The sequence below is a fragment of the Haliaeetus albicilla genome, chromosome 9 (assembly GCF_947461875.1).
Source record: "Haliaeetus albicilla chromosome 9, bHalAlb1.1, whole genome shotgun sequence".
In the NCBI taxonomy this organism is placed as follows: domain Eukaryota; kingdom Metazoa; phylum Chordata; class Aves; order Accipitriformes; family Accipitridae; genus Haliaeetus; species Haliaeetus albicilla.
In genome coordinates, this window is record NC_091491.1 from 14112371 (window position 1) to 14137873 (window position 25503).

The 25503-nt window shown below is 43.1% G+C and overlaps 1 protein-coding gene across 11 annotated transcripts in view; it reads left to right on the top strand.

Annotated features, from left to right (window-relative positions):
* FARP2 (FERM, ARH/RhoGEF and pleckstrin domain protein 2) overlaps positions 1-25039 on the top strand; it is an 80907-nt gene extending 55868 nt beyond the window's left edge. For 6 of the 11 annotated variants that reach the window (XM_069791692.1, XM_069791697.1, XM_069791694.1 and 3 more), the window contains 15 exons: positions 4157-4335; positions 9804-9893; positions 10591-10724; positions 11716-11797; positions 12834-13071; positions 14156-14286; positions 15094-15162; positions 15550-15639; positions 16041-16061; positions 16343-16425; positions 18327-18445; positions 19132-19295; positions 21615-21722; positions 22523-22674; positions 23881-25039. In XM_069791692.1, coding sequence (XP_069647793.1) covers positions 4157-4335; positions 9804-9893; positions 10591-10724; positions 11716-11797; positions 12834-13071; positions 14156-14286; positions 15094-15162; positions 15550-15639; positions 16041-16061; positions 16343-16425; positions 18327-18445; positions 19132-19295; positions 21615-21722; positions 22523-22674; positions 23881-23971 — 1751 coding nt within the window. In that variant the 3' untranslated portion in view covers positions 23972-25039. Of the gene's footprint in view, positions 1-4156; positions 4336-9803; positions 9894-10590; positions 10725-11715; positions 11798-12833; positions 13072-14155; positions 14287-15093; positions 15163-15549; positions 15640-16040; positions 16062-16342; positions 16426-18326; positions 18446-19131; positions 19296-20590; positions 20731-21614; positions 21723-22522; positions 22675-23880 lie in introns of those variants that run through there. The other 5 variants (XM_069791699.1, XM_069791700.1, XM_069791698.1 and 2 more) reach the window with 5 other exon arrangements.
* Positions 25040-25503: the final 464 nt, after the last annotated feature.

Sequence of the window (25503 nt, forward strand, 5' to 3'; positions counted from 1 at the left end):
AAAAAAAAAAAAGTCTTAGTGTATATATATGACGTTTTCTAGAAGTTTGTTAAAGCATCACACGACTGATTTCAGACAACAGAAATTTAGAGGCTCATGAAGGTTCAAATGATAAAATTTAGTGTTATAGTTAAGAAAGTAATCTAGCAGGTTGTTCTCCTTGATTTTTTTCTTTTTTCCAGAAACCAGTTGTAATGTTTCATGTATCGGTTCCTTTTTACTCCCAAAGCTTGATGGGGAAGGTGGTTTCATCTCCCTAGCATGTCACCTGCTGCTGTCCCTTCTGTCCCAAAACTGGTTTATGCTAATGTAGTAAATTACAAGTCAGACTTAAAACCTGGCTGCTGTGTGCTTTCTTCCTTGCTTTCTCTGGCATTGCTGATTGATGTTGGATGATAGTTTTCCAAAATTTTCCTTCACTACCCACCTCTCTGAAGTTTGCAAGGGGTAAAGAAGTGTATTACCTGCTAAATGCCTGACAGGTTAGAGAAGATGTCTGCTCTATTTCTATTAGCAAGGCAAATAAGAATGGATTTTGGATATTGGACAGTAAATAGATGTATTGAGAGAAAAAAAAAAAGAAAACAATTGCATGTTAACGGTAGTGTCAGTGAGAGGGATGGGATTTTGAATACTCTTGAAGAAATACAAGGTAAGGTCATGGTTACAGCAGCTGGCTTAAGGTTGTTTTGTAATCCCATAATGAACTTTTCATGACTGGTTTTGTATAGTATTCTAAACGTATTTCTCAAATTTGAGTATGAACCTTCACATCTGTATACACTGAAGATCCTCTCAGTAAAAAGTAGAGTGGACAAACATTTGTATTAAGTCATAGGTTTATATATTAGACAGAGGCTGTCGCATTTTTATGCCTGGACAAAAGAAGAGGCAGCATAAACAATAATAAAATAGTTTCACAATATTATACAGTAGCTGTGAAAGATAAGGCTGGCATACTCACTGAAGTCCATAGCTGTCTTCATGCAAACTGCAGTGCTTCTGCAATGTTTTAGTGTTAGACTTGATTTTTTTTTTTCAATTACATGCATGCGAGTCTTTTTATGAAACTCTGGTTTTGTTTGCTTAAGGATATATGGTTAAAACTACATAGTGTAATTAACTAAGAAGTATTAATAATCTTAAAGATCTTTGAGTATGTGGAATATTACACAGAACTGTCGCATTTTTTGATGTTGCATTGAGTTACGTGCATTGTGTGTGATGTGAAAGCAGAAGTTTGTCATGTACAGAATGCAGTTGTGTCAGTGAGGGTCATCTGGTTTACATCGTCGAATACACATGTCATTGCATGGAAACTCTGACTCCTGCTTACAGCGAGGCTTCCCACTTCGGGATGTTTCTGTTATGACTTACACGTAGAGAACAAATTTCCACTTCATGCAGGATGTTGAAACATGGAAACATTCCTCTCAAAGAATAGTCCCTTTTAATATACCTGGAGGATGCTGCTGACTGTGGGGCAGGGAAGACCTCGGTGCACCAGGGTTTGATGTTGGAGGAAATCATTCACACGTTCTGATCTTTGCACCAATATTTCTACCTAATTAGGAGTTTTCTACACAGAACAGCTGTCGAAAGTGGCAATGGCTGCTCCGACTGTTGCACGGATTCTTCCTTCACCATCCTTCCCCAGGAGAATAGAGAATTGCTGTACATCTTACCTGCTTGACTGGGAGCTCCTCACTTGCTGCTCTAGTGGAGAAATGCTGTTGGATTACAAGAATGAAAATTTCAGTACACGCTTGTAACGTCATCTGCCAAGATACGCCATCATATTGAGTTTACATCAAACACTTAAATGTTAGCAAAAAAGCTAACCAGAGCTGCTCCATGACATTTTATAGTCCTTTCTAGAAAAGACAAATTTTAGAAGTCACATTGACCTCAGAAAGTCCCGTTGCAGAATGTGCCAGTTAAGTTGACAGCTTGTTACATGTTGCAGCTGTAACAGCTCCTTCCTGAATTCTATATTGCTTTCATCTTAGGGAAATAAACAGCAGGCTATAGGGTGTCCTGCTGTAGCTATCCGTGTGCAGGGGAAAGGCACTCCTGCTCCCAAAGAAGCTTGTTCTGCTTGTTGTTTGAGGCTGCTTGAGGAGCTGAATGTGCCCCTCATTTTCATAAATCACTCTGGCTTCAGGAAACAGGGTTCTTGCTCTCAGATACAAATGAGCAAGTGTTCGAAATGAATTTAATGGCCAGCTTCTGCTGTTGGAGGTGATAAAAACTAGAACAACTCGATTGAAATAGGCAGGCAGTGGAGTTTGTAGCAAATTATCTTTCGCTCCCCTGAACATTTCGTCTGTCCAGATACAATTCAAGTTACAAATTCTGGAATGTGTCACTACACCGTGTTAAATTCCAGGAATTTAAAGAAGCTCCACACCCCTGTAAGCTTGTAGATAATTTGTTTTTAAGCTGTTGTTTCAGCATCCCTGACATGTAAAAGCAAACTTCCAGTAAACTCCTGTCCGTGTGTAGGTGAAACAAATGCCAGACTTTATTGCTTTCCTGTGCTAATACTAAAATCGGTGGGAATGAAGAAAATGCCCAGGCAGAAGCAAAAATCTGCTCCAGAATGACTGTGCTCAACTAGCGTATTAATAGTTAACTCCGCAGCCTCAATGATCTGAATCTCTTCCAGGTGACCGAGCGCAGCACTGTTTAGCTTCCTGCATTTGTCAATGTGAAAAAACGCGCCTGGGCTCCCTCGCCATTGTCATGCTGCCGGGTGCCTTGCAGTGGTTCTGCTTCCTGAGCCAGAGAGCAGCAGCTGCTCCTTCCAGGAGTGAATCACAAAGCTCCTAATGCCTTCTCCTCCAGCACATGTGCCCTGTGCCTGTGTCGAGAGATACTGGATATCCATGGGGGCTGATTTTTTTTTTTTTTTTTTAAAAGCCTTTTGGGGTGATTTTGAAGTAGTCTGGGAACTGGCAAGTTGGCATCTTTGGCTTCACTGTTCATTTTTCTGTTTGCCTTCGGTCAGGTGATTTAGCCCTTGCTCTCCGCTTGTAATGCGCAACAAATCATGCCAGGGAGGGTTGCGAGCGTGCTTGAGTGTTTGAACAGCACCGTGAAAGCCATAGATACTGAAGCGCTTGGTACCCTTTCAGTTGCCTGATCTGATGAAGCTTGCCTATTTATCATAGGGAAGATCAGAAAAGAAAAATAGGTGAGCTTAGGTAGGAATTTTGTGGGCGTAGTGTGAGTAATTGGAGTGTCTGTTGCCTTCGTTTGGTCCCAAAAAGCAGAGCTTCTTGAACAGTCATTTTCACTGTGAACACCCGAGGGGTGTCCGCATGCTCTTTCTAAGGAGTCTGCAGAAGAGAGGAGAGGAGCTACTGTTCATAGGCTAAAGTTCACTGTAATGGTGTCAGAAATCTCTAAAGGGTCCACAAATAGAATAACAGTATAAAAAGAAGATTGACAGTTAATAATCTAAAGCAAACCAGTACATGTTATTCCTGCTTCAGACAGGTTTTGCTGTGCAAGAGGATCGTGTCCATCCAATTAATACTCAGTGCTGCAAAATTGTTGTCCTTTGAGAGATCAGTAGATTATTCATATGCTTAGAAGAGCCAGGAATTAAATCTCTTGCATGCTGCCTTTTTGAATAGCAATATGTTTTCCTCTCCTATTGGTACAATTGTGGAGATTCCCTGATTTCTGAATGAGCTTGATCTTCTGGACTGTAGTGGAATGATTTGTTGTAGCTTTTCCCTGGGGTGAAAAGTAATTCTTATTTTAAAAAGGAAAAATTAAAAGCTGTGTTCTTGTTACTGCAGTATAATCCTATATTGCAAACCCTGCTGCTGCTTAACAAAATCCAGTGGGATTTGAGCACTTTTTCCCAGACACTAAACAATTTATACTTTCCCTTAAATGCAGCTGTAAAGGTGTCTGTCCTTACTGTGCTGCCACATAACAGCTGGGTTGCATGGAACACTCCGTTTGCTTTGAGATACACACTTAAGTCTTTGGATGTATATGCCTTTTTTCTTTTGCCTTTTTTTAAAATTATAAGATTGCAATTATGGTTTACAGTAACAGTGGGTAATCGTCTTAGATGCACTGTCTTCGAAACCATTTTCTCTCCTTTTCCACTCCATCTTCTTGTTCTCTTCCCACCCAGGCATCCCGGTGGACCATCCTCAGCTCTCTTCCCTCATGCTGAAGAGTCCCCTGGGCTTGAACCCGGCTTTTCAGGTGAACTTGAACGCAGCTGGCCAGGGTTCATCTCCTCTTCTGAGTCCTGTCCTCAGTGATGCTGGCAGTGCCAGGATAGAAGAGGATGATGAAATGAAACGTAAGGTAAGATAATGACGTGACTGGGAATTTATGTCACGAGAAAAGTGATGGTGTCAGGTGAGGAGCTGTGCTTGCTGGTCACTGAATGTTGGTTGCATTATATTTTGTGGTAGAACAGATGTGTTTGGTGGCTAGTGTTAAAAACTCCAGTGCTGAAGGTTTGGTCGGGTCTGTGTATGTTGCTGTTGTGGCCAGAGTCCCCACTGCCCTCTTGGCATAGGGGTTGTCTTGGCGTCTGCTGCTGGGACCACCTTCTGCTGTTTTAGCAGGAACTGCTGCCCAGGGCCCCAGTGTGGCAAGGAGCTGTGCTTGAAATCTGCCTTTTATACCCCAGAATGGAAATGAGTTCAGATTGGATATTAGGAAAAGGTTCTTTACTGAGAGGGTGGTTGGTGCCTGGAACAGGCTCCCCAGGGAAGTGGTCACGGCACCAAGCCTGTCAGTGTTCAAGTTGCATCTGGACGATGCTCTTAGTCATATGGTTCAGTGTTAGGCAGTCCTGCAAGGAGTGGGGAGTTGGACTCGATGGTCCTTGTGGGTCCCTTCCAACTTGAGATATTCTAAGAGGCATGGCTTCTTGAGTGAGCTGTTTGGGGGGAAACAGTTGATACGTATTTGATGTAAAACAGTAGCGGTGCACTTGGTGCCTTTTGGGCTGTAATTATTACATTAGAATGCAAAAAACCCCTTCTCTTTGGGCTGAGACTATTGAATGGACACTGCAAAGCAGGTGAATTGTTCAAGGTGATTCTCGCCAGGGCAGTAGTCTGAAAGGCTGGTGGCAGAGGTGGCTGTCAATTCTGGAAATCGGTTGCCTTTGGCTCATTCAGTAATGAAAAATTGTGTCACGTGGTGACGTTGAACCTGGCCTTGTCTTTGCTGAATGCTGTCATGTTTAATCCGTGTCAGCTTACTGGACTGTGCTGTCTGTGCAAAGTGCTGTGTGTCACTAATAAAAATGTGTTCTAAAATAATTTCATTTACCAGCATAGAGAATAGCACAGAGCTACCACTTCTTAATATGTAAGATATGTTCTTCCTAGGTTCCTTACTTCCCACGCAGTCTTACCACGTCTCATTGGTCCATCTCACCATACGGTCGTCCTCCAAGCCATTCTTTCTAAGCATAACAGGACCTTTAGAGCGGTCCTGAGGTATCTCCCCTCGGGCTGTAGAGGACCTGAGCTCAACTTCAGCTCTCTCAGCAGCAGGCATCGTGGTGCATCCTCTTACACCCAGTCATGGGCTTCTTCAGCAGAGCTGGCTGTATCACTGGAGCTGCCCCCTCCATGGCTGACTCTTGTCTGGTGAAAGGCGGACAATGCTCTGGCCTTGTGGAAGCTCGAGGCTTGCTTTCTGAAAAGAGGGGGGCAAAAATACCTCTGACTTTTGTGGCTGCAACAAGTCTCAAAGCAGGAACAACTTTGGGTCTTCAAGATGTGCTTATGTCTAGGTACTGATCCTTAGCCTAGGCCGCTTTCCTTTCTTTCCACCGGTAAGCACTGGTTGCCTTAACTGGAAACTCCCCGACACGATGTGGGGTTTTCCTCGCCCCCATGTAGGGCTCAGGATTCACCCTTGCTTTCTCAGGTAATCCTAATATAAAATGTTTTTGTTCTGGAAGGATTCCACCTTTAGCCTTTGAGACATGAACTTCAGCTCCTCGCTCTGTTCTTCAGCTCCGCTGAAGGCCTCTCTGCCCCAGTGCATCATCTATATCCATAGCCTCTTGTGCACTGGAATGCTGCAGAGCCTTTCTGAAAGGTGAAGGAAGTGGTGGTAGTCCACAGATTCTGACCACTGTCTCCTGGGAGCTTCTCCAGAGTCTTACGTACTCTGTGCAGCAAGCCTCCTCTTGCCTATGCAGCAAAGCTGGTGTACTGCTTCATACTGACATCTGATCATGAGCTTTGGTAAGCAGTGGCTTCATGTGCCTCCACAGTTTTTCAAAATGATAGAGATGGCCAGATGTCAGTGTGTGATTCAGATTTTCTCTTTTATCCACACTGCACCATGTTATCAGGCTTTCACAGTGGTTGCTAGCAATAACAAGAATCTGCAACCACAGAATCATTGAGGTTGGAAGGGACCTCTTGAATCTTCTAGTCCAGCCAGCTCCTCTTCCTTAAGCAATGACTCCAAGCATTTAGATGCACTTGGGAGAAATAGATGAGTGTGTGCATATACATACATTGATGCATGCATTCTTTGACCACTTTTCAGATGTGGATGACAAACTACCAGACTTTGCCTTTGTAGGGGCATGGTATATACTGTTTGACAAACTGCACTCCACAGAACACTGCATTTTTCCTGGTGAGATAGAGAAGTCCACCTAACAGCAGACTTCCATGATCATTTTTCTGCAAGCTGCTTTTCTCCCCTTGCCTTGCCTGCTTGCAGAGGGAGAGTGAGCAGCCAGGTTTATTGACTCTTCGGTACTTGAGAAGGATCCAGGACCTTCCATTACAGTGCAAGGAAGGCTCCATCGTCCGAACTCAGTTCCTTATGGAGTCAGCAGCCACACTGTAATCTTATAGTTTTCTGTGCAGCCTTGAAGAAACTACCTTGTGTGCTCTTTACTCCTGCTCTTCTGCTTGCCCCATCCAATGTTCTGGTTGTCTTACCTCTGTCAGGATCTATCAGGCAAGAAGGTCACAGGCCCATGCTGTTTGCTGTCTTCACCATGTCTTTGGGTACTTCTTGGTGCCGGCAGGTGCGAGCTTGCTCACTCTTGTCTCAGCTGATGATCTGGAGATCCCTGCACTGTATGTCCTGACTCTCAACTGCTCAGGAAACACACAGAAATCTCACCACAAGCAAAGGTGGGATTGTGTGCACACAATACAGTGGAACACTACTTTTTCCAAGTGGGGATATTTGCCTTGACGCCTGCTATGATTGTAGGAATGTTTTCTTTGGACTTTGGAAGCAGACTGCCTCCTCAGAGAGTTCTTGTGTGTATTTTTTTTCAGACATGTATTGATTTTCTTTCCTCTTGCAGTGCCTGATGGGTAATGAAGGTGTTTCACAGAGCCCCTATTGCACTGTGACAGCCGTACTGCTTTTCGGTGCTTCTGGTACAGGGTCTGCCTAGCAGCTGCTGCCAGGACTCAGCACAGGGGATTCAGTTAGGACTGGTGCAAGACCAAAAAAAAAGAAAATTAAGGGCACTAAATATCAGCAGGGAGCAATTTGGAAAGCAGCAGGAACTTCAGAGAGTAAACAGAAAGTGATGATGCAGTGAGGAGGGAGAAGGGAAGAGAAGATGCTTGGGAAATGAAAAGCATCTTCTGTGCCTCAAGCTAGCACACGTCAGCTGGAGCATAAAGTGAAAACCTGCAGAAGTGCTCAAAGGTGATCTGTGCAGGCTATGAAAAGCGTGAGGTTGTGGGCATGGTATGTTTTCGCATGCCTTCATGTTCTGTAAGTTTTCAAGGAAGAAACAATCCAGAAGAATATTTCTGAGAGTGGGGAAAAAGCACTCGAGTGAGGGCCAAAGCACAAGGTATGGACGGAGGACAGTCAGGGTCCTTTCCAGGGTTCTCAAGAATATACTGGTTGATATACATTGCTTGAGGGTAACTCTTTAAGCAACTGTTTAAATGGGTATGAGGTGGGGGCGGGTCCAGGTGAGCTGGGAGGCTGCTGGGGAGTCGCCAGAGAGGAGAGGTGATGCTGAGGAGAGGGATGAAGCCAGCAGATGCACATGTGTGCAGTGATGCTGTGCAGACCTCGCAGCAGGGTCATCTCTGCCGAGGCTAGAGAGATGAGGCTCCCTGAGATCTCCTGTTGTCGCAGCCTCTGGTTGATTCCATAACCCAGTTTTGCTTTGCCTTGGGAAACTCTCTTTTTTCCATAGAAGTTAGTCCCTTAAGGGCATTGTGCGTTCTAATATCCTGTGCAGAGCCTGGGAGGAGGTGCACACAAAGCTGCGTTACACAAAAACCATACCTGTTTGGCAGTAATTCTCATATCATGTAAGAGGCAGCTGAAGTTATAGTCAAGCTAGTGTGTGTTGGTTGATTCCATTGGTTGATAAACAGGGTGTTTCAGGACAGGTAAGTACTGCAGGAGGAAGCTAGCTGGTAAGTGAGATAAAAGAGCTGTGTCACTTCGGTCTCCAGGGAGGTCAGAAAAATGATGTCCTTTCCTTTGGGAAGACGTTGTTTGAGAAGGATGCCCACTGAGGTTCAACAGCATTTTGAGGGTTTATGAGGCTACAGTCAGGTAAATAGCTCAAGAAAAAATAAAAAATACCTGAAGCCAAGATTAGGTAGGACTTCCCTGACACCAGGTACCTGAGACAGGTATGTTGAAGTTAAGAGGATGGCTGTGGAGGGAATAGAAGTGTGTCCTCTGGTTCCTCTAGGGAGGGTGCTGATGTGTGGGACTACACTAACTAGCATAAAATAACCTGAAAAGAGGCTGGATAGTTTCTCAAAATTAATTATTTGGGAATACACACCTCCAGGGATTCTATGTGTCTAAGATGGACTCAATTGATACATTACTGAGCAACCAGGAAAACGTCTCCTCCATGAGCAATATTGAGATGGAGGATTTAGAAGCACTGAGTAGCTGTGCTGATGGCACTGGAGGGCATCTCAAAGCATCTCTCAAAAGAGAATTTTTTATTAACTTGGTACGTACAAGGAAAAGGGAGAAATAATTTTCAAAGCTGTGTTACGCTCAGGAGGGGCAGAGATGGAGGCCAAATTTTGACGTAACTCAAATGGGTTTGCTGTCATTTATTTTTACTGGGTGAGGATTTGGCACAAAACTGTGGCACGACATAGTGAGCTAAGGAGACAAAGCAGCATCTTAGCTTGGAATGTGATTAGTTCCTTAATAGTATTTACATGATTTTTTTAATAATGTATGTTTTCAGGTTAACTCTGATTTTGGTTCATTGCAACTGCAGAACATATCTCTTCACCATTTCATTCCTTTGTGCTTCCATGTCCATTCTGTCTTCTCTTTTCTTTAAATAGCAGCCCTGGAGCAACCATGCAGCCAGCAACTGATGTAGTATGATTTTTGTGTTTTCTTAACTAACTAATATGATCTTCAAAGGATTTGCGTAAAAGTTGTGCGTGGAAATAGAATAGTTTTGGAAAAGGACTGTGTTGCAAATCTGCTGTACTTTGATTAAAGAAGTGTTTAATACCTAGGAGACTTGGAATAACTGTTTCCATATTTTTGTGAAGTGCTCCCTTGATTTTGAAATAGAAGTTCATAAAACTGGTATATAATTGACATTATTTTTAAATAATCTTGAAATATAAATATTATTTTATAGCAAAGTCAGTATCTGAGAATACGGTACTGAATACAGAGATGTACGGTTAGTAATCAAGTGCTCCATTTGCACACAGCAAGGGGAAATGTATGTAGGGTTTGAGCTTGTGCTTAGTAATGAATAGAACATTTATATTTGAATACTTATTGATTACTGTCTGTTCTTTCAGCGCTATCCAACTGACAAGGCATACTTCATAGCAAAGGAGATTCTTGCTACAGAACGGACATATCTAAAGGACCTGGAAGTTATTACAGTGGTAAGGGCTTTTTAACTTTCTTTAATGCTTTTCCTTTTCTTAACAGATTTGTAATTGTTAATTTGGAAAAACTTGGACTTTTTTCCAGGTAGCAGAAGAAAGTCCTATGATAAAGCATAATCCATGAGCCATGTAGCATTACCTTCCTTGTTCCATAGGTCCTCATGTGGGAGAGCAGATATTTTCTCTGGACCTCTATTGTTAGCTCCAATTGCTACATTGCATATCATTTTGATTTGTAATATTCACATCCCTTCCAGAAATCAGGGAACCGAAAGTGATTAAAAGTGCAGTATGAGACACGCAACAAGATGTCTCTAGCTACTGAATAACTTGCACAGGGCTTCAAGTTTTATGAAAGAGCAGTTGTATCTGTGTTGAAGTGAAGGCAGTGGTGTAACATCAGCTGTGGCAGCCACTTGGTAACTGACTGTAATTTAGAGCCATTACCAACCATCTCATCATTGCTTGTGCCCAGAACCAATAAGCCTCATATTTGTAATGTTTGGCAAGGAAAGAAATTGCATCTTTTCATCTTTCCCAGATTATGTCTTCCCTAAATATTTCTCCTTCCTTCCTGCTGTTTCCCTGTGTACACACTTTCTCCCCCCCCACTGCTGCAGGAGCAGAAATTTGTATGCTAGTGATTAATTTCTTAAATAGAAAAATTTGTCATAATTTATGATTTTTCTGGCAGTGGTTTCGCAGCGCAGTCATCAAGGAGAACGCTATGCCAGAGGGCCTGATGACATTACTCTTCTCTAACATAGACCCAATTTATGAGTTTCATCGAGGCTTCCTGAAAGAGATTGAGCAGAGGCTATCGCTCTGGTAAGCGTTAATAGTGCAGCGCATGGGCAGTGAGTGGGGGGACCTTTTCCTACATCCTCATGTCAAAATTGTACTTAATCTATATTTGAACTGGTATTTCTGCATGAGTAAAATCAAGGAAAAGGTCTTTTAATAAATTATAGTTTTAAAAACAGTACTAAATACAGTTTGCAAAGCCCATTTTTCAAGCACTGCCTTGTACATAATATCGCATGAATTGTACACCAGACCAAGGTTTTTGTAATCAGAGTTATTTAGGTTGGAAAAGACCCTTAAGATCATCGACTCCAACCATTAATATAACCTGGTGGTGTCTCTCTAGCCTTAGAAAAGAGGAGGAACACAAGGTCAAAAAGAGAATGTGTGTTTTTCAACACTTTCCAGTTAATGACTCTCCAGGTGAAAATATAGGAAACACTTTTTTGTAATTAAGATTAGAGTTCAGTTCTTGCAACACAATTTATTTCAAAAAGCATGTTTTTAGTCTTTTAACCTTTTTATTACTTTCTCCTTACCTGAGATGTAATATATTAGACTATAATTACCATTCAAAAGGAGGTGGTTAATGTAAATGAAGTACAAACAAAAATAAATTCATAAATCCAGGTGGGATCATGTTGTGACATTTATTCAGAAGTCTGAGAGGTTAAACTCCCAAATAGACTTTCACACAAATTCATTTCTATTCCTTTCCCAGTGTTCTAAGCATGGCTTTGTTATTTTATGTAGCCTCCAGATTTACTGTACCAAGTTTTCAACCCTAACAGTGAAATGGGAATGTGAAGTGGTTAAAAATGGATAGAGGAGGCATTAATGTTAGTACTGCTTCCCTTAATTTTACTAAAGCAGTCCTTAAAATACACAGATACCCAGGAAGTGTTTCGTAAAGATTATGTCTTGAAGTACAGGGGAAGGTGAAGGGATGAAATTGACATTTCTTGATCTCCCATGTCCTGTGCCTTCTTATTTCATCTCCTTATGTGTGTTTCAGGGAAGGAAAAACCAATGCTCATGTGAAAGGAGATTATCAACGCATTGGAGATGTCATGCTCAGGAATATGCGTACTCTAAAGGTAGATAAAGGATTAAAAAAATGGAATCGCAGGATTGTTGAGTCGTTTTTTTCCTTTTGTCGAGGATGAGAGTTCAAGGTGTTTAGTATTTCCACTAAACTTGAAGTGACTTGCAAACAATTATTGTTGATAAACAAATTAAAAAGAAAATGTAATAAAATATCTACAGCAAGGGTTTATACCACTGTTGCTTATTTAACCACCTACATTTATCTTGAGAAAAGGTTGTTTGTTTATTGGTTATTCAGCAGAAGACAAAGAAAAACTATTTAATTAGCTCCACCATCTCTCCTACATTTGCACAACGCGAACTCTCCCCTATGGAAACACTGTTTCATAAGGTGGTTTAATTCCAAAATCCAAATATTTTTTTAACTGCAGAGTAGTTTCTTCTGAAATGAAGTCACCTTTATTTGGAGTGCCTTCATGGGACAGTTACGCTTGTGCTATAGCAGTGAAGTAATTATTCCATTAAAACCAGTGGCTTGAATAGGAGTGCAGAAGTGTGTGACTGCTATTCTGACTATCAGCGCTCTCTGTATTTGATATTTGCAGCAGGCATGGGCACAGTGCTGCACAGACACCTAGTTTGACCCTGACTGGGAGCTGCCTGCCAGTTTCTTTAATAGATAAACCTAGATGAGACAACCCTCTCAGCTCACTTCTGCCTGTCCTAGAAAAGTCTGTAATCAACAAGAATTGTCTCAGACTGTGAAGTATTAATGGGTGGTGCTACCGGCTGTTCTCATCAGTGGCACAGGAAGGCACAGCTGCAGTAAACAGCAAACAGAGGACAACCAAGCAAATATTTTTATTTTTGATACTGTTGTGTTTTTTTTTTAAATGAAGTTGTTGAAATATAATGTTGTTAATGCTATTTTTGTCAGTATTTAGGAGAATATATGCAGTCTTGGCTTATATAATCATGGTCAGAGACAAAAGTAGAGCTGGGATTGGATGTTTTTTCTTACTCACTGTGAAATCTATGAAAGACTGTTTTCCTTTGAACCGAGTAATTTTTTGTATGGTTCAACAGGAGTTTACTAGTTATCTGCAGAAGCATGATGAGGTCCTGACAGAACTGGAGAAAGCAACTAAACGCCTAAAGAAGCTGGAAACAGTTTATAAGGAGTTTGAGCTGCAGAAGGTTTGCTACCTGCCTCTCAACACGTTTCTGCTCAAACCGATCCAGAGACTGATGCACTACAAGTTGATCCTGGCGAGACTTTGCAAGCACTACACAGCAGAGCACCAGGACTTTGCAGATTGCCGGAGTGAGTGAGCACTCAGCTGTATATGTGCAAGGCAGAAACCCGCTCCCATGTACATAGAAAATTTTGCCCGTATCCTGTGGGAGACAACAAGCTTTACATTTACAAGTTCAATGTAAACACTTTTTCTCCATTCAGGACCTCTCTGACTCTTGCATGCAGGTCTGCAAAATACACAGGAACTTTGATTTAGATTGCTGAAAACACAACTGCTTAGTGAATACTGTAATTTAAATATCCTGGGGAAAAAAAACAGAATACACCAAGTAGAACAGCAGAAAACTGACAGAAGGCAGATTAATTAAATTTAAAAAAAAAAAAAAAAAAGTTTAGCTTATGTTTTAAAACTAACTTAGTTTTTCTTCAAGGTTTTCGGTACCAGGTTTCACTACCCTCCTGCTGTGCTCTAGTGCAGGGCTTCGAAACTTTCTGCAATAGATGGAAAATTGCCTTAACTGCTAGTTTGGAAAATGAAGAACAACTTAGATGTAGACTCTTCCCTTTGCATAGAATGAATGCTTTTTCTGGCATTCCAGAAAGTGGTTTTCTCGTGGTAATCTTGATGGATCTTAATGTTTCAACCAAAGCTGGAAAATTAGCCATTTTCTTGTCCCCTTTTATAGCAGGGGAAAAAAGTAGGGTTTTTTAGGAACTCTTCGTCATTTATAAGTAAAAACATAACAAAAAAATAATTGCTTTGTGGTGTCAAAAACTTGCATAGTATATTCCATTCATTTATAAAGTAATCTTTGGCAGAAACAGTTGGCTTCAATTTTTTAATTTACTTTTGGCTATGTGGTAAATAGTTATTATATGTGCAAAATCTGAGATACCCAGTAATCTCCAGAAGTATAGGAAGTGCTATGAAGTTGCTTGCTCATCTCCATTTTACTCCTAGGTAGCTATAAAATATGCTTTAAGAAGTTGGCAGTTGGACTAGATGATCGTTGTAGGTGCCTGCCAACTGAACTATTCTGTCCTATTCTAAATCTGACTATGAATTTCAGATTCAGTTTTCCAGGGATAAAACTGGTGGCCGGGGTTCGTCTGCTCTGTTCTGATCCCCTCGGTGCCATTTTCCTTACAGATGCACTGAAGGAAGTCACAGAAATGACATCTCGGCTGCAGCACAGTCTCATCCGCCTGGAGAATTTCCAGAAGCTAACAGAGCTGCAGCACGACTTGATTGGTATAGATAATCTCACGGCACCTGGTAGGGTAAGTACCTTTGCTTAGTTTTTTTAGAGCCTTTATTGTTTTTATTGCCGAGGAAGTGCCTTTCAACCATGTATTTGCCATCACTGCCTCTCTGTTTTATGGAATGACTGTGAAGTCTTTGTATAATTGTCTTTGTGGTAGGTCCCATAGGTCTTGGTGATGTCCTAGAGAATAGATCAAAAATGCTTCTCCTTAGACTCCGGCTATGCTTTTGTGTTGACAATACAGCAGATTCTGAGTATACTGGGGTATGGTGCTCTGTGTTTGAGTGGGAAGCAGCATGTCATGTACTTGATAGGAAATCCACTACCAGGTCTGCTTATGTCTGTCTGCAGACTGAGACTGCATGGAGAACGTAGCGATGGCGAGAGCCACGTCACTGGGCAAAACCAGTGTCGGTGACTCTGTTTTTCTAGGAGTTTGTTTAGTTCCTGCTTGGTTTTTTGTTTCTTTGTTTTTGATAGATATACTGAGCGTAAGTACAGGAGCATCGCATATGCTTTTGGGATGCTATGGCAATCACTGCAGTGGGATGTAAGTGTAATAGGTGAACTGCTGGTGTCCGACAGGAACTCTGCTCCTTTTCCTTCTCTTGCTTGCTTGATTTAAATGCTGGTTGCAGCAAGGAGCTGATTCATGGTACAAAACAGAAAGAAAGGTGTCATCTGGCATTTAACAAATCTGTTGGCGATCATTGCTGGGTACCAATCAACATCTGTATATTCTGGGATGGGAAAAAAACACCATTAAAATTCTCTGTGTTTGGGAAAGATCAAGCTTTGCGTAACTTCCTATTTTCCACTGCAGGAGTTTATCCGGGAAGGTTGCTTGTACAAGCTCACTAAGAAGGGTTTACAGCAGCGGATGTTCTTCCTGGTGGGTGTTGCTTCTGGTTTTCATAAACCCAAAGTCTTCAAGATAAAGTTGTCGTGAAAGTGTGTTTTCATGTGTTTGTGATGAAAATCAGCAATCCCTCACCCTGAGGGATTTTTAGATAGAGCGTGACTGTGACAATACTGTCTGTTCAGCTTGTTTCCTTAATGGCACATAGTTTTAAGAGAATTTTAAAAACTAATTGTCTCTCTTTGTAAGTAAATGAAAGAGTGGTTTTAAGGAGAGTAGGCCAAACTGACTTGAGATATGGTGTTTTCTCATGTGTCGACAGTGGCCTTTAAACAACAGATTTTTAAAAATATGTCAAAACATACTTGGACCTACCTGCTGTCTTCAGAATATTGATTGTATTCTTTCTGCCTTTTTCAGTTCTCAGATATGTTACTGTACACAAGCAAAGGGGTTACAGGGACAAATCAGTTCAAAATTCACGGACATCTTCCTCTGCATGGCATGTTGGTAAGTGGTTTCAAGTTGCATCACAGCATTAAGGAAGTGACTTTGCCTTAAGGCCGGTTGAGGCATTCCTTCAGGGCACGAGGACCAACGCCACAAGCTGCTCCCAGGCCAGTGACGGCAGCCTGTGGTGCTGCTGGCCGTGGACTGGACCTTTGCGTGCCACAGCCTGTGTGTCAAAGACTTGTCTGCAGGTATTACGCTTGTTCCTTCCATCGCATTAGCAAAACGGCTGGAGCACCCTTTTGACCATTCTTTTTCATGCTGCTGTGAGAGGCTGATCTGGAAATTGGGATTTGTCCTGGTGTTTTTCCCCTGTGCACACACCTAGGCATATAATCAGTCCTCCTGCCTCCCCACCCCCCTATTCTAATGGGACTGTTCTTTCTGTGTTTGATTTGCAGCTGATAGTGCTCGACCCACCGGTAAGTAATAAGCTGAATCCTGCTCAGAACCCTTCTTTTCTTGCCCTGTTGGATGTGGTGCTGTGCCACTAGAGATGCGGCAGTAGAAACGCACAATATAGATTTTCACGTAGAGCCAAAATAGACTTGAAGTAGGTGGTATTCCTAAAAGAGTAGCTGTTTTGCACTTACTGCAACCAGGTTGTAATCATATTTGACTCAAATTCCTAGCCAGCTAAGGACAGTTTTAGTGTTTGTCAGTCACCAAGCAGTGATGAGAAAACCCTTTTATTTTTCTGCAGGTGGAGGAGAGTGAGAATGAATGGGCCGTCCCACACTGCTTCACCATCTATTCAGCACAAAAAACCATAGTGGTTGCAGCAAGGTAACATTTATTTTCTCAGTTGCCTGTAGGTTTGATAGCTGCCTTCTCCAAAGAGTTACTGTTCAATTGTTTGGTGCAGGGCCAGGGTGGTGTGTCATGTGTCCTCTGGAAAGCATGACTTCAAAACAAACACAGGACACTTCACAACTCCTTTATCAGTGTTGCGTTTTGGGAAGGAGTAGTTTATGTCACTGAATTGTGTGTTATTAAACACCCAGCAGCAGTGATAATGTTGCCATTGTGATGTTTTCTAGTTAGCAGAGTTGTTGGTGTCATCCTTTAAACAACTGCTATAAAGCAGGAGACAAAACAAAATCTAAATATACAAGTATTTTAGAGACCCCAAAAGAATTAAAATCCAGAACATGCAAATGGATGTAACGAGGGGAGAATTCTGGCATGGATCTCATGGAGGAAGCTGGGAAGGGAGAGGAAAAATTAAAGGCTGGCTTGGAGAGAAAACTGTTACCATTTCAGTGTAACTTGTCCCTGTGCAGTGAGTTTCGTTTCTTTTTTTACTTTATATCTGAAATATATTTAGGATGTCTACTGAACCTGTTCTCTCAGGATCAGCTTTAGGAGGTTTTTGTCCCTCTGCAGGTCCCCTAAAAGGCAGCTGGAGTTGGGTATGCTAAGAATGCAGGATGGGAGCACTAAATCTCAACCTTAAATTTATAGTGTTATTTAGTGTTTGATAACCTGTTCTTGAAAAATAACCATGACTGAACATTTATAAATCAGGTATGTAGTGGCACAGGAGCCAATACTTCTTGGTATGCAGACATATTCAGCAAGCAAAACTTTTTTTTTTAATTCCAGCCTAATGCCTCAAAATGTCAATTATTTTTAAGATCAACCGCTTCTCAGCAGCTGCGAATCAAAAAGTGCTTGAAAGGTTCTTATATTTGGAAAAATAGATATAATTTTTACCTTGTCATAACTTAGAAATAGCTCAAAGGTGGTTGTTTTTCTTATGTTACCTCTCCCTACCTGTCAAAAAAAAAAAAAATTGCTGCTGGGATTAGACCATGCATGGAATTTTCGGTCTAAATTAAAAACTTGCAGAAAAAAAGAGATAGTTACCAAAAAAAGTCCCACAGACCCTCCCAAGCAAACACAAGAGTGTGTAACTGTATATAGCAGTTCAAACAACAATTGTGCACACAGCAAATGTAGCCAGAGGTAAAAAATAAATGCTGTGGCGATGTCTGAAGGAAAAGCTTATGCTGTTGCATGCCGCTGGATATAGATACACATATATGAGCTGTAAAGCTCTTACCCTGTAATCATGGTGTGAGCCACATAACCCATAATGGAAACTATGTGGGGTGAAAGAAGTCCTCATCTTCCTGCACTCTGTGTTTTGCTTGCTTAAGATATAACGTAAATCCTCTGTCCCGTTTAAAAGATGTGCTGTCTTTCAGGTTGCCTTTTATCCTGCAAAAAAATCCTTTCCGGTATGGTCCTACCACCCATCTCCTGCTTTTTGCAGGGAAAACATGATTTCATGTTTGAAATAACCGACCAGCTATGAAGCTCTCTGTACGAAGAACAGCGATGGCCTAGACCCCACAATTCCTCTTCTGAGTCCGATAGCTCCAGAGGGTGCTATTATGTGACCCTCTGGCTGTCTATTCATTTGCTTTGCTATGAAGTCCCAAGTTTTTAATGGTTATTTCAGTCTTGTTTCAAGTCTTGAAAGTAGATGTGAAGGCTGTATGAGGTCAGCTTCCTGTCTGGAAAGCTCATGCTTTGGAGGAATTTTTATGTTATTTTTATTTTTTTACTGGAAAGGGACTGCTGCTTGTATTGGGCAGTGACTTGTGCCTTCCTTTAGCAACCTAGCATTCTGTCACGGCTCCTAGCTGGGTTGGTCTCCATTAGCACTGTTTGTCTTGCAGTACCCGTCTGGAGATGGGGAAGTGGATGGAAGACCTAAATATGGCAATTGAAATGGCCAAGAAATCTACTGAGAAATCTGACATGCTTCTGGAAAACTCAGTATGCAATCGCTCCAACAGTAAGTGGTGTTTCCTGCCTTCTTGAAAAGCATCAGTTGTCATGTCCTTTTCATTTTTCCTATTGTGAATTTGATGACATAAATGGAGTATTTTTATAATTCACATGGTAATGGAGAGTTAATTGTGCTTTTGTTTTGTTTTAATCAAAAGAAATATGCTTGTCTTCCTAGACTAATGTTCCTGGTAGCTTTAAATGCAGCAGAGATGCCCCAGTTGCAGAATTGTTAATTTTATAAGGTCCTTATTCATCTCTTACTTAAATTTTTCTCAGTTTAACCACATAGGGTATTTTCTTGTCCAGAAATGTGGTGCCTTTGGAGATCAGCTTTTATAGCCCAGCATTCTCTTGCCTGTCTCTGGTGGTGGTATGGACGTGGTGAAACATGTAGTGTCCCTTCGTGGAGCACTTCTTCCTGTTCTTCACTAAGAATCTACTGAAGATGAAGTGTGGAGATGTTTGTTTGTTTTACACAGCATTGAGTCAGCTGTCCCAAGCAGAGCTGAGTAATGAAAGCCAAAATGATCTGCTCCGAGTGGCCTTTAGGAGCTGTGTAACCAATTCAAGTTAATGTATTTTAAAACTGAACCATTGCAAGAGAAAACAGTTTTTCTCAGGAATCCCTGCTTCTCTTGCTCTTTGCATTGCACACTTTTCTTAAACTGCTGCTGAATTCTCCTCCCCCAGGATCCTCTGATGAGGTCTCTCTAGAACAGGAGTCCGAAGATGACATACACTCTTCTCGTAGCTCCTTGGACAGGCAGAGCCACCACCGTGCCAACACAACCATGCACGTGTGCTGGTACCGCAACACGAGCGTCTCCATGACTGACCACAGTGTGGCTGTCGAGGTACCTGCAGGGCGCAGCTCTCACATCTCACTCTGTCTGCCCAGCCGCTCGTCCTCCATCTCCCATTTCGCCTTGGCAGAATTTCATCTCTGTGTCCATGGGAGAGCATGGGCCATTAAAAGGCCACTGCGTGCTTGCTCCCCTCTGTGCATGTCTGTGTGTCCGCATACGCACGCTCTGCTCTTCTTGCAGCAGGGCTTTGCTCGGCAAAGGCACTGAAGGAGAGAAATTTTACAGGAAACCCAGGATATCCTAGGACTGAATTGTTCCTTTGGGTTTCATCAGCCTTGCTGAAGGAGAAGTTACCTATCTGTGATATTTCGCTTTAGAGATTGACTGCTATCCTGAGATCTGGTTAGCTGCTGTGCTGCACCTAGAATTAAGAAGAGTGCTTTAAGTTTGGTGGGAATATGACTTCTCTGCCCTTCATTCATGGGCAGGAGTGAGCAGCAAGCATTAGAAAGTGCCATTTGACGGCAGTCTCGTGTTATGCTGAACAGAGATTTATTATGTGCCCGCTGAGCTGCTGTTACCTTGGGTCTTGCCACTCAGCACGGCTTGATGCAGAGCTGGTGGCATGTTTTGGTACCGAGTCCTGCAGATTTTGAAACAAATGTCTGTTCAGCATTCCTTATGCAGAGCACTGCTTGCACTGGCACTACGATTTCACTTCAGGCGGCAGTCTGGCAAGGTTGGTTGGTAGGACATCTGCATGCTTGGAAGACTTCCAGGAGTGGGACGGACCCTAAATACCATGAAGAGAAAGAGGAGGTCACTAACTAGACAAATGGCAGTGGGGCAAGGTGCTGCATCTGTGTATTTGTACCTTCCTACCTTCCCTGCCCTTGCCATTAAGGCACTTTTTGTTTAATGAAAGGAGTTAAAAGGGCACTGAAGCTCCTGAGTTTTCATGATGTAGAGAGCTTATCAATCAGCTCAGTAAAGGAGGTCCTGCAGGTGTTACCTTGGCTTAGGGTCCAGAAGTTGGGCACTTTAGCTAGCAAAGAAAGCAGTTTCTGTCAGAGGGGACAAGCCTTCCTTTCCCGGCCGATACCCTTGTGAAAGGCACCATCTTGCTGTTCTGTACCTGGATAATGAGGCCATCATGCTACAGGCTCTGGGACTTAAATGTGTGAGTTCTTGCAGCTCACTCTCACTTTCATCTGTTCCATGTTCTAATACCATCATTTTTTTCACAATCCATTTTCCTTTAACAGACACCTTTCTCACATCGCATCGCTTCTCTTATCCTAATGTTCTGTTTTTCTCTTTCTCTCCCCCTTTTCTCTGCTCAGTTTTCTGCTCTCTTGCTGTTTCTCCAGAGCTTCCTCCTCGCTATTTGCTGGGCCAGGCCCAACGGCCCAACACAATCACCCATGTTTGTTGGTACCGGAACCAGAGCCTATCCCTGTCTGATTACCTGTGCATGATCCAGGTAAAAATGCCTCTCAGATTCTGTGCTGGTGGGGAGGAGCCACAGGGTGCCAAGGAAAATGTACTGCTGCTTGCTTCGTAATTGCTCAGTGAGCCCACATGTGCTGGCGTGAGGATGCCCCAGCCAGCCAGCGGCAGAGTTGTAACGTTGCCTCGCTGATACAGGATTTCCTCCTATTTATGCTTCCCAAAATGGTTCTCTGTGTAAATCTGCTGCATATCCAGTCTTTTTCTCTAATTACAAAATCCATTTGCTGTCATTCCATGCCCTAGGTTTCTTTATCCTGCTGCCCAAGCGCTGGGTGACTCTGACTCCCGAGGTGGCAATGTTCAACCTCCCTGCAGCCTGCTTGCCACGCCAGGCTTGGCTTCGCATAGCTGCCACGTGTAGCTTGTCCGCAACTCTGGCACCCTCTGTTTCCTCTTCTGCTTTATTTTCCTGCTCACACAGTGTGTTCTACATGGTTTTTCTGTACATAAAAAAGGGTGGCTGAAGGGATGGACATCCTCGTGGCTGTCACCGTTCCCCTGACCGTAGGCCACAAAGGAGAGCGGTCGCTGGAGGGACGAGTCAATGCAGCACCATCCTGTGTGCTGCCTGACACTGCGCTGAGATACAGCGAGCGCTTAAATGTAAAGAGGAACTTGCTATTAGTGGAGAGAAATCACTAATTCGTTCACAAGAAGATAGTTGTGAATTGGTAAACTGAATATACAAAGTCAGTCACCATGTGAAATACCTGGGAGGCCTTTTACAACAGAGGAGCAAGTGCAGGATTGGTTATGGCAGGCAGCCTCAAGCTTTTTATCTGCGGTAGCTGCTGTCTTTTTCTGAAGGGCAGCAGCTTGTGGTTTCATAGTAGTTTTCTTTTTGTTCTGTGCTAGAACCAGCTCTCTGGATACTTGCTGAGGAAGTTCAAGAACAGCAATGGCTGGCAGAAACTGTGGGTCGTCTTCACCAATTTCTGTTTGTTCTTCTACAAAACGCACCAGGTGAGCAAATGCAGCTGAGGGGGGACTGTGTTTGGGCTGTTGGGGGGAACCTGGAGGTCCTTGGCTTTCTGCTCCGGGTGCAGCTCACTGCTGTTTGAAGGGGAGCAACAAGTGGAAGAGGAGGTAGTTTGTAACAAAGCCGGTCTCTGTAAGGCCATGGGCCCTTATTGCAGAATTTAATCAGGATTTCCAATTCTTTTGATAGTACCGACCTTTTGTCGGTGAGGGGGGAAATGTCTCCGCATGGCAGGGACTAGTGGAGATGAGGGAATTGGCAGCATTTGGTCAGTCTCTGTCCATTTCTCTCCCTGCTGGGCTTCAGCACAGTTTAACAGGCATTGGGGATTTTCCTGCTCACGGTGCCTTCAGCACCTGCTTGGTAACGGAGTGTGCTGCAGTGCAACCTGTGCATTTTCATTTTATTAACCCAATAAACTGTGTTTATTTTACTCAGGCTTCTTGCCTTGAGGGCACATTTCTTTTGGGAGGGATATTTTAACTTTCGTGTTGGATTTGTGCTTGGGGTTCCAGAGAGAGGATGTGGAGGGGGAAGGGGGGAGCCCAGAAGGCAGCAACGGGCAGGGGAGTAGAAGCAAGTAACTCAGGAGTTGGGGGGGAAGGTTTTATTATATGCTATTGGCAGCTTCGCAAAAGATAAAAGACTGCTCCTCCTCCCGTTCTTACCTACACAAAAATACAAAGACCTTACCTGTACAGTGCAAAAGAGTGAGTGTGCGTTGGGTTGAACTGTGTGGCCGGGGATGCCTTGCACTAAGGGCTGGGCTATTGGGCTGTTCTAGGACGATTATCCCTTGGCCAGTCTCCCGCTGCTTGGCTACGCAGTCAGCTCCCCTGTAGAGGCAGACGGCATTCAGAAGGATTATGTCTTCAAGCTGCAGTTCAAGTCCCATGTGTATTTCTTCAGGGCTGAGAGCAAATATACCTTTGAGAGGTAATTTCTGTTTTGTGTGTCTGTCTTGGTGTATAACATGCTGTTAACTCACTGGCTGATCATCCAGAGGCCTCTCTTTTCTCCTGACTACATCCTAGTCCAAGTGACCTTACAGCACATTCTCAGTAATAAAGTTCCCTTCCTCTTCCTACCACCGAAGTTTGGAGATCCCTCCTCGGCCAGAACCGTCCTCCTTGCAGGGGAAAGCCAGTGGTTATGCTTAGAGCTGTAGGCTCTGCTTTGTCTCAGGGGTCTGGGGCTTCCTTGGAGCTGGGGAGCAGCATGGGTGGAAGGGTTGTGAGATATTCACCCCACAAGGTCTTGGGAGTCAGATTTCTAGATTAATGAGAGGTCTGGCAAGAATACTTTTTTTGTTTGTTTGTTTTTCCTCTTGATCTCTGGAAACAAGTGTTATAACACAAGGCTGAGAGCAACAAGTGCAGTGCTGCTTTTCACTTTACTGCTTTCTCTGTAATGATGTTTAGCAGTGCTGTTAGGGGCTTCCACACATGGTCCAAAGTGAATCATGTTTGAAATGCATCACGTACAAAACTTTGCTATTACATTAGCTGTTGAAAACCCTTGCATTGCATTTTGCCGTGCAGGGGAGTAGCAATTGTTTTGGAGTGTGGTTTTATTGAGAAGGTGCCACATACTTCCCCTTTCATTGAGAGAGTATCACACACTTGCGAGCAACGTACAGACCAGCTACCCGAGACAGCAGGGTTGTGTTCTTTAATCCACTGGTCTCATGTAGTGATTTGAAGGAAAAACTGTCTAAATCACAATGGACGTTTGTCTTGCTTTTTTCAGTGTTGCTTTGCTTTCTTCCATATAAGCAAGTCTGTTACATAATTTACTGTAAGAAAAGCAATCCATTGACTAAGGAAAATTTTTGTCAGCCTGTCCTCCCCAGTAAACACATTCTGTATACTTAGAAGAGAATACAGTGTGGTCTCATAAGAACTCTCTGGAGCTCAAAGCACTGTAGAGCTGTTACTTGGACAGGCAACTGTGTTCTGAAGTGTATTTGCCACATCTCAGGCTATTCATTTGAAGAGTTAGTTTCCTAAAAGAATTGTAAAAGAAAAGTACAAAACGGATGTTTTGTGAGGTTTGGTGAAAGGGGTACAGCTCATAACTGACGGACAAGATTAGGCATCTGTGAGCAAGGAGTTGAGCATTTCTCCTGTCCTTTCTTACCAGGTGGGTGGAGGTGATCAAGAGAGCCACCAGCTCTCCAGCCAGGTCAAGCCTGCTGCTTCCAAAGGACGAGAAGGACAGTCACACAGACTGAAGCAGGGCAGAGCTGGATCTGCTGTAAACATCAACAAAAGAGGCAGGTGGAAACAGGAGTCTCTGGAGTTGATAAAGCAAAGAACCAGGAAGCTCATTTCCACCTGGTATGGAAAGTGGGAGCAAGGGAGTTGCAGATGGGGATCACATCCATTCCCAGTGGTATGGAAGAGGGTCAAGTCTGTTCCAGTTGAACCTACTTAGAGAGAACCTAACAACCGCAGAGCTCCGGTGTGCACGCATCGTGGAAGGTTTATTGTTCCAGTTGTACCTGTACAGTAACACCCTTGCCTGCCCTGAAGGCAAATGCCACCTTGTTTTTACATTTTGACTTGGATTGTCAGCATATATGGAAGAAAAATAGCAGCTGTCAGTGGTGCGACTGGCTCACAGGTGTTGGAGCCAGGGCTTGCTGGCTCCCAGAAGTTCCCTTCCCCTGATGCTCGGCATGGCTGGCTATACAACTGCTGTCTTGCTGCTGTTAATGTCAACCTGCCAGCACAGTCGTCTCAGACTATCGGAATCCACAGGTGTATTAGCTTAAACACAGTTCATTTTGAACAGAAACTGCACCTCTCATAGAACAGCTCTGCTCTTTGGAAACTGCCATGGTGGCAATTTTCCAGGGGAAGCAGGAGGACTGAACCTCTGCTAAGCTGTTGAGGTTTTGGTACATTGTGGGTCAGTACAGGTAGGGCACATGGTTTTTCCTCTGATCTCTGCTATGGCGCATGCTGAGAGGGTCAATCGCTATTCTCTTATCACAGCTCCAGAGTTTCTTTATCCTGTAGTAGGCATTATTTAAGGCATGGGATGGCAAACACACTCTCCACCCATACATGGGCGATGTTTTCAAGGCATTTGAGCAATATAGGAGAACAAGCTTCTCTGAAAGTCACTGTTGCTTGTGCTTCTGTGTCACGTAAAGACGCCTGCAAATCCCTATTCTTACCTTTGAATTTGGGGTGGGATCCATCTTCCATTTCTCGTGAAGGTGTAAAAGTCACTGGATTCCAGATGGAGCATTAGTGTCTTTGGACTCTATTAAATCTCTGTATTAAATCTGAAACGTTTGCAGTTCGTTCTGTTTTTGTAAAGCTGTCACCTTTGGTTGCCTCCACAGAAGGACTGAAATAAGCTAAGTGCCACAAAATGCTGTTGGACATGGCTTGGATGGGCTCTAGGGACTCTGCTTTTGTATTAGATAGAAAAGTATTTGTGTACTAGAAGAAGGATCAATGGAGTGGTGTAGTGAAAGAAAAAGGAAAGTGTTGCATGTTGTGAGGATGGAGGAATGTGGCGATCCCTGTGAAAACGGGAAGCACAGAGGCCAGCATGTGCATTCTCCAAGGCTGTTTCAGGTTATGGTCTAAAACATGTGTGGGATGAGGACTGCAGAAGGGGGTTCCGGAGGGATTTTCCAGACTGCTCACTTGGCATTTGCATCCTAGAGAAGATGAGTGACTGCAGATCCAGCCTTCACTACCACTGTCACAATGACCATTGTCCCATGTAAGTTAAATGTACTTAATT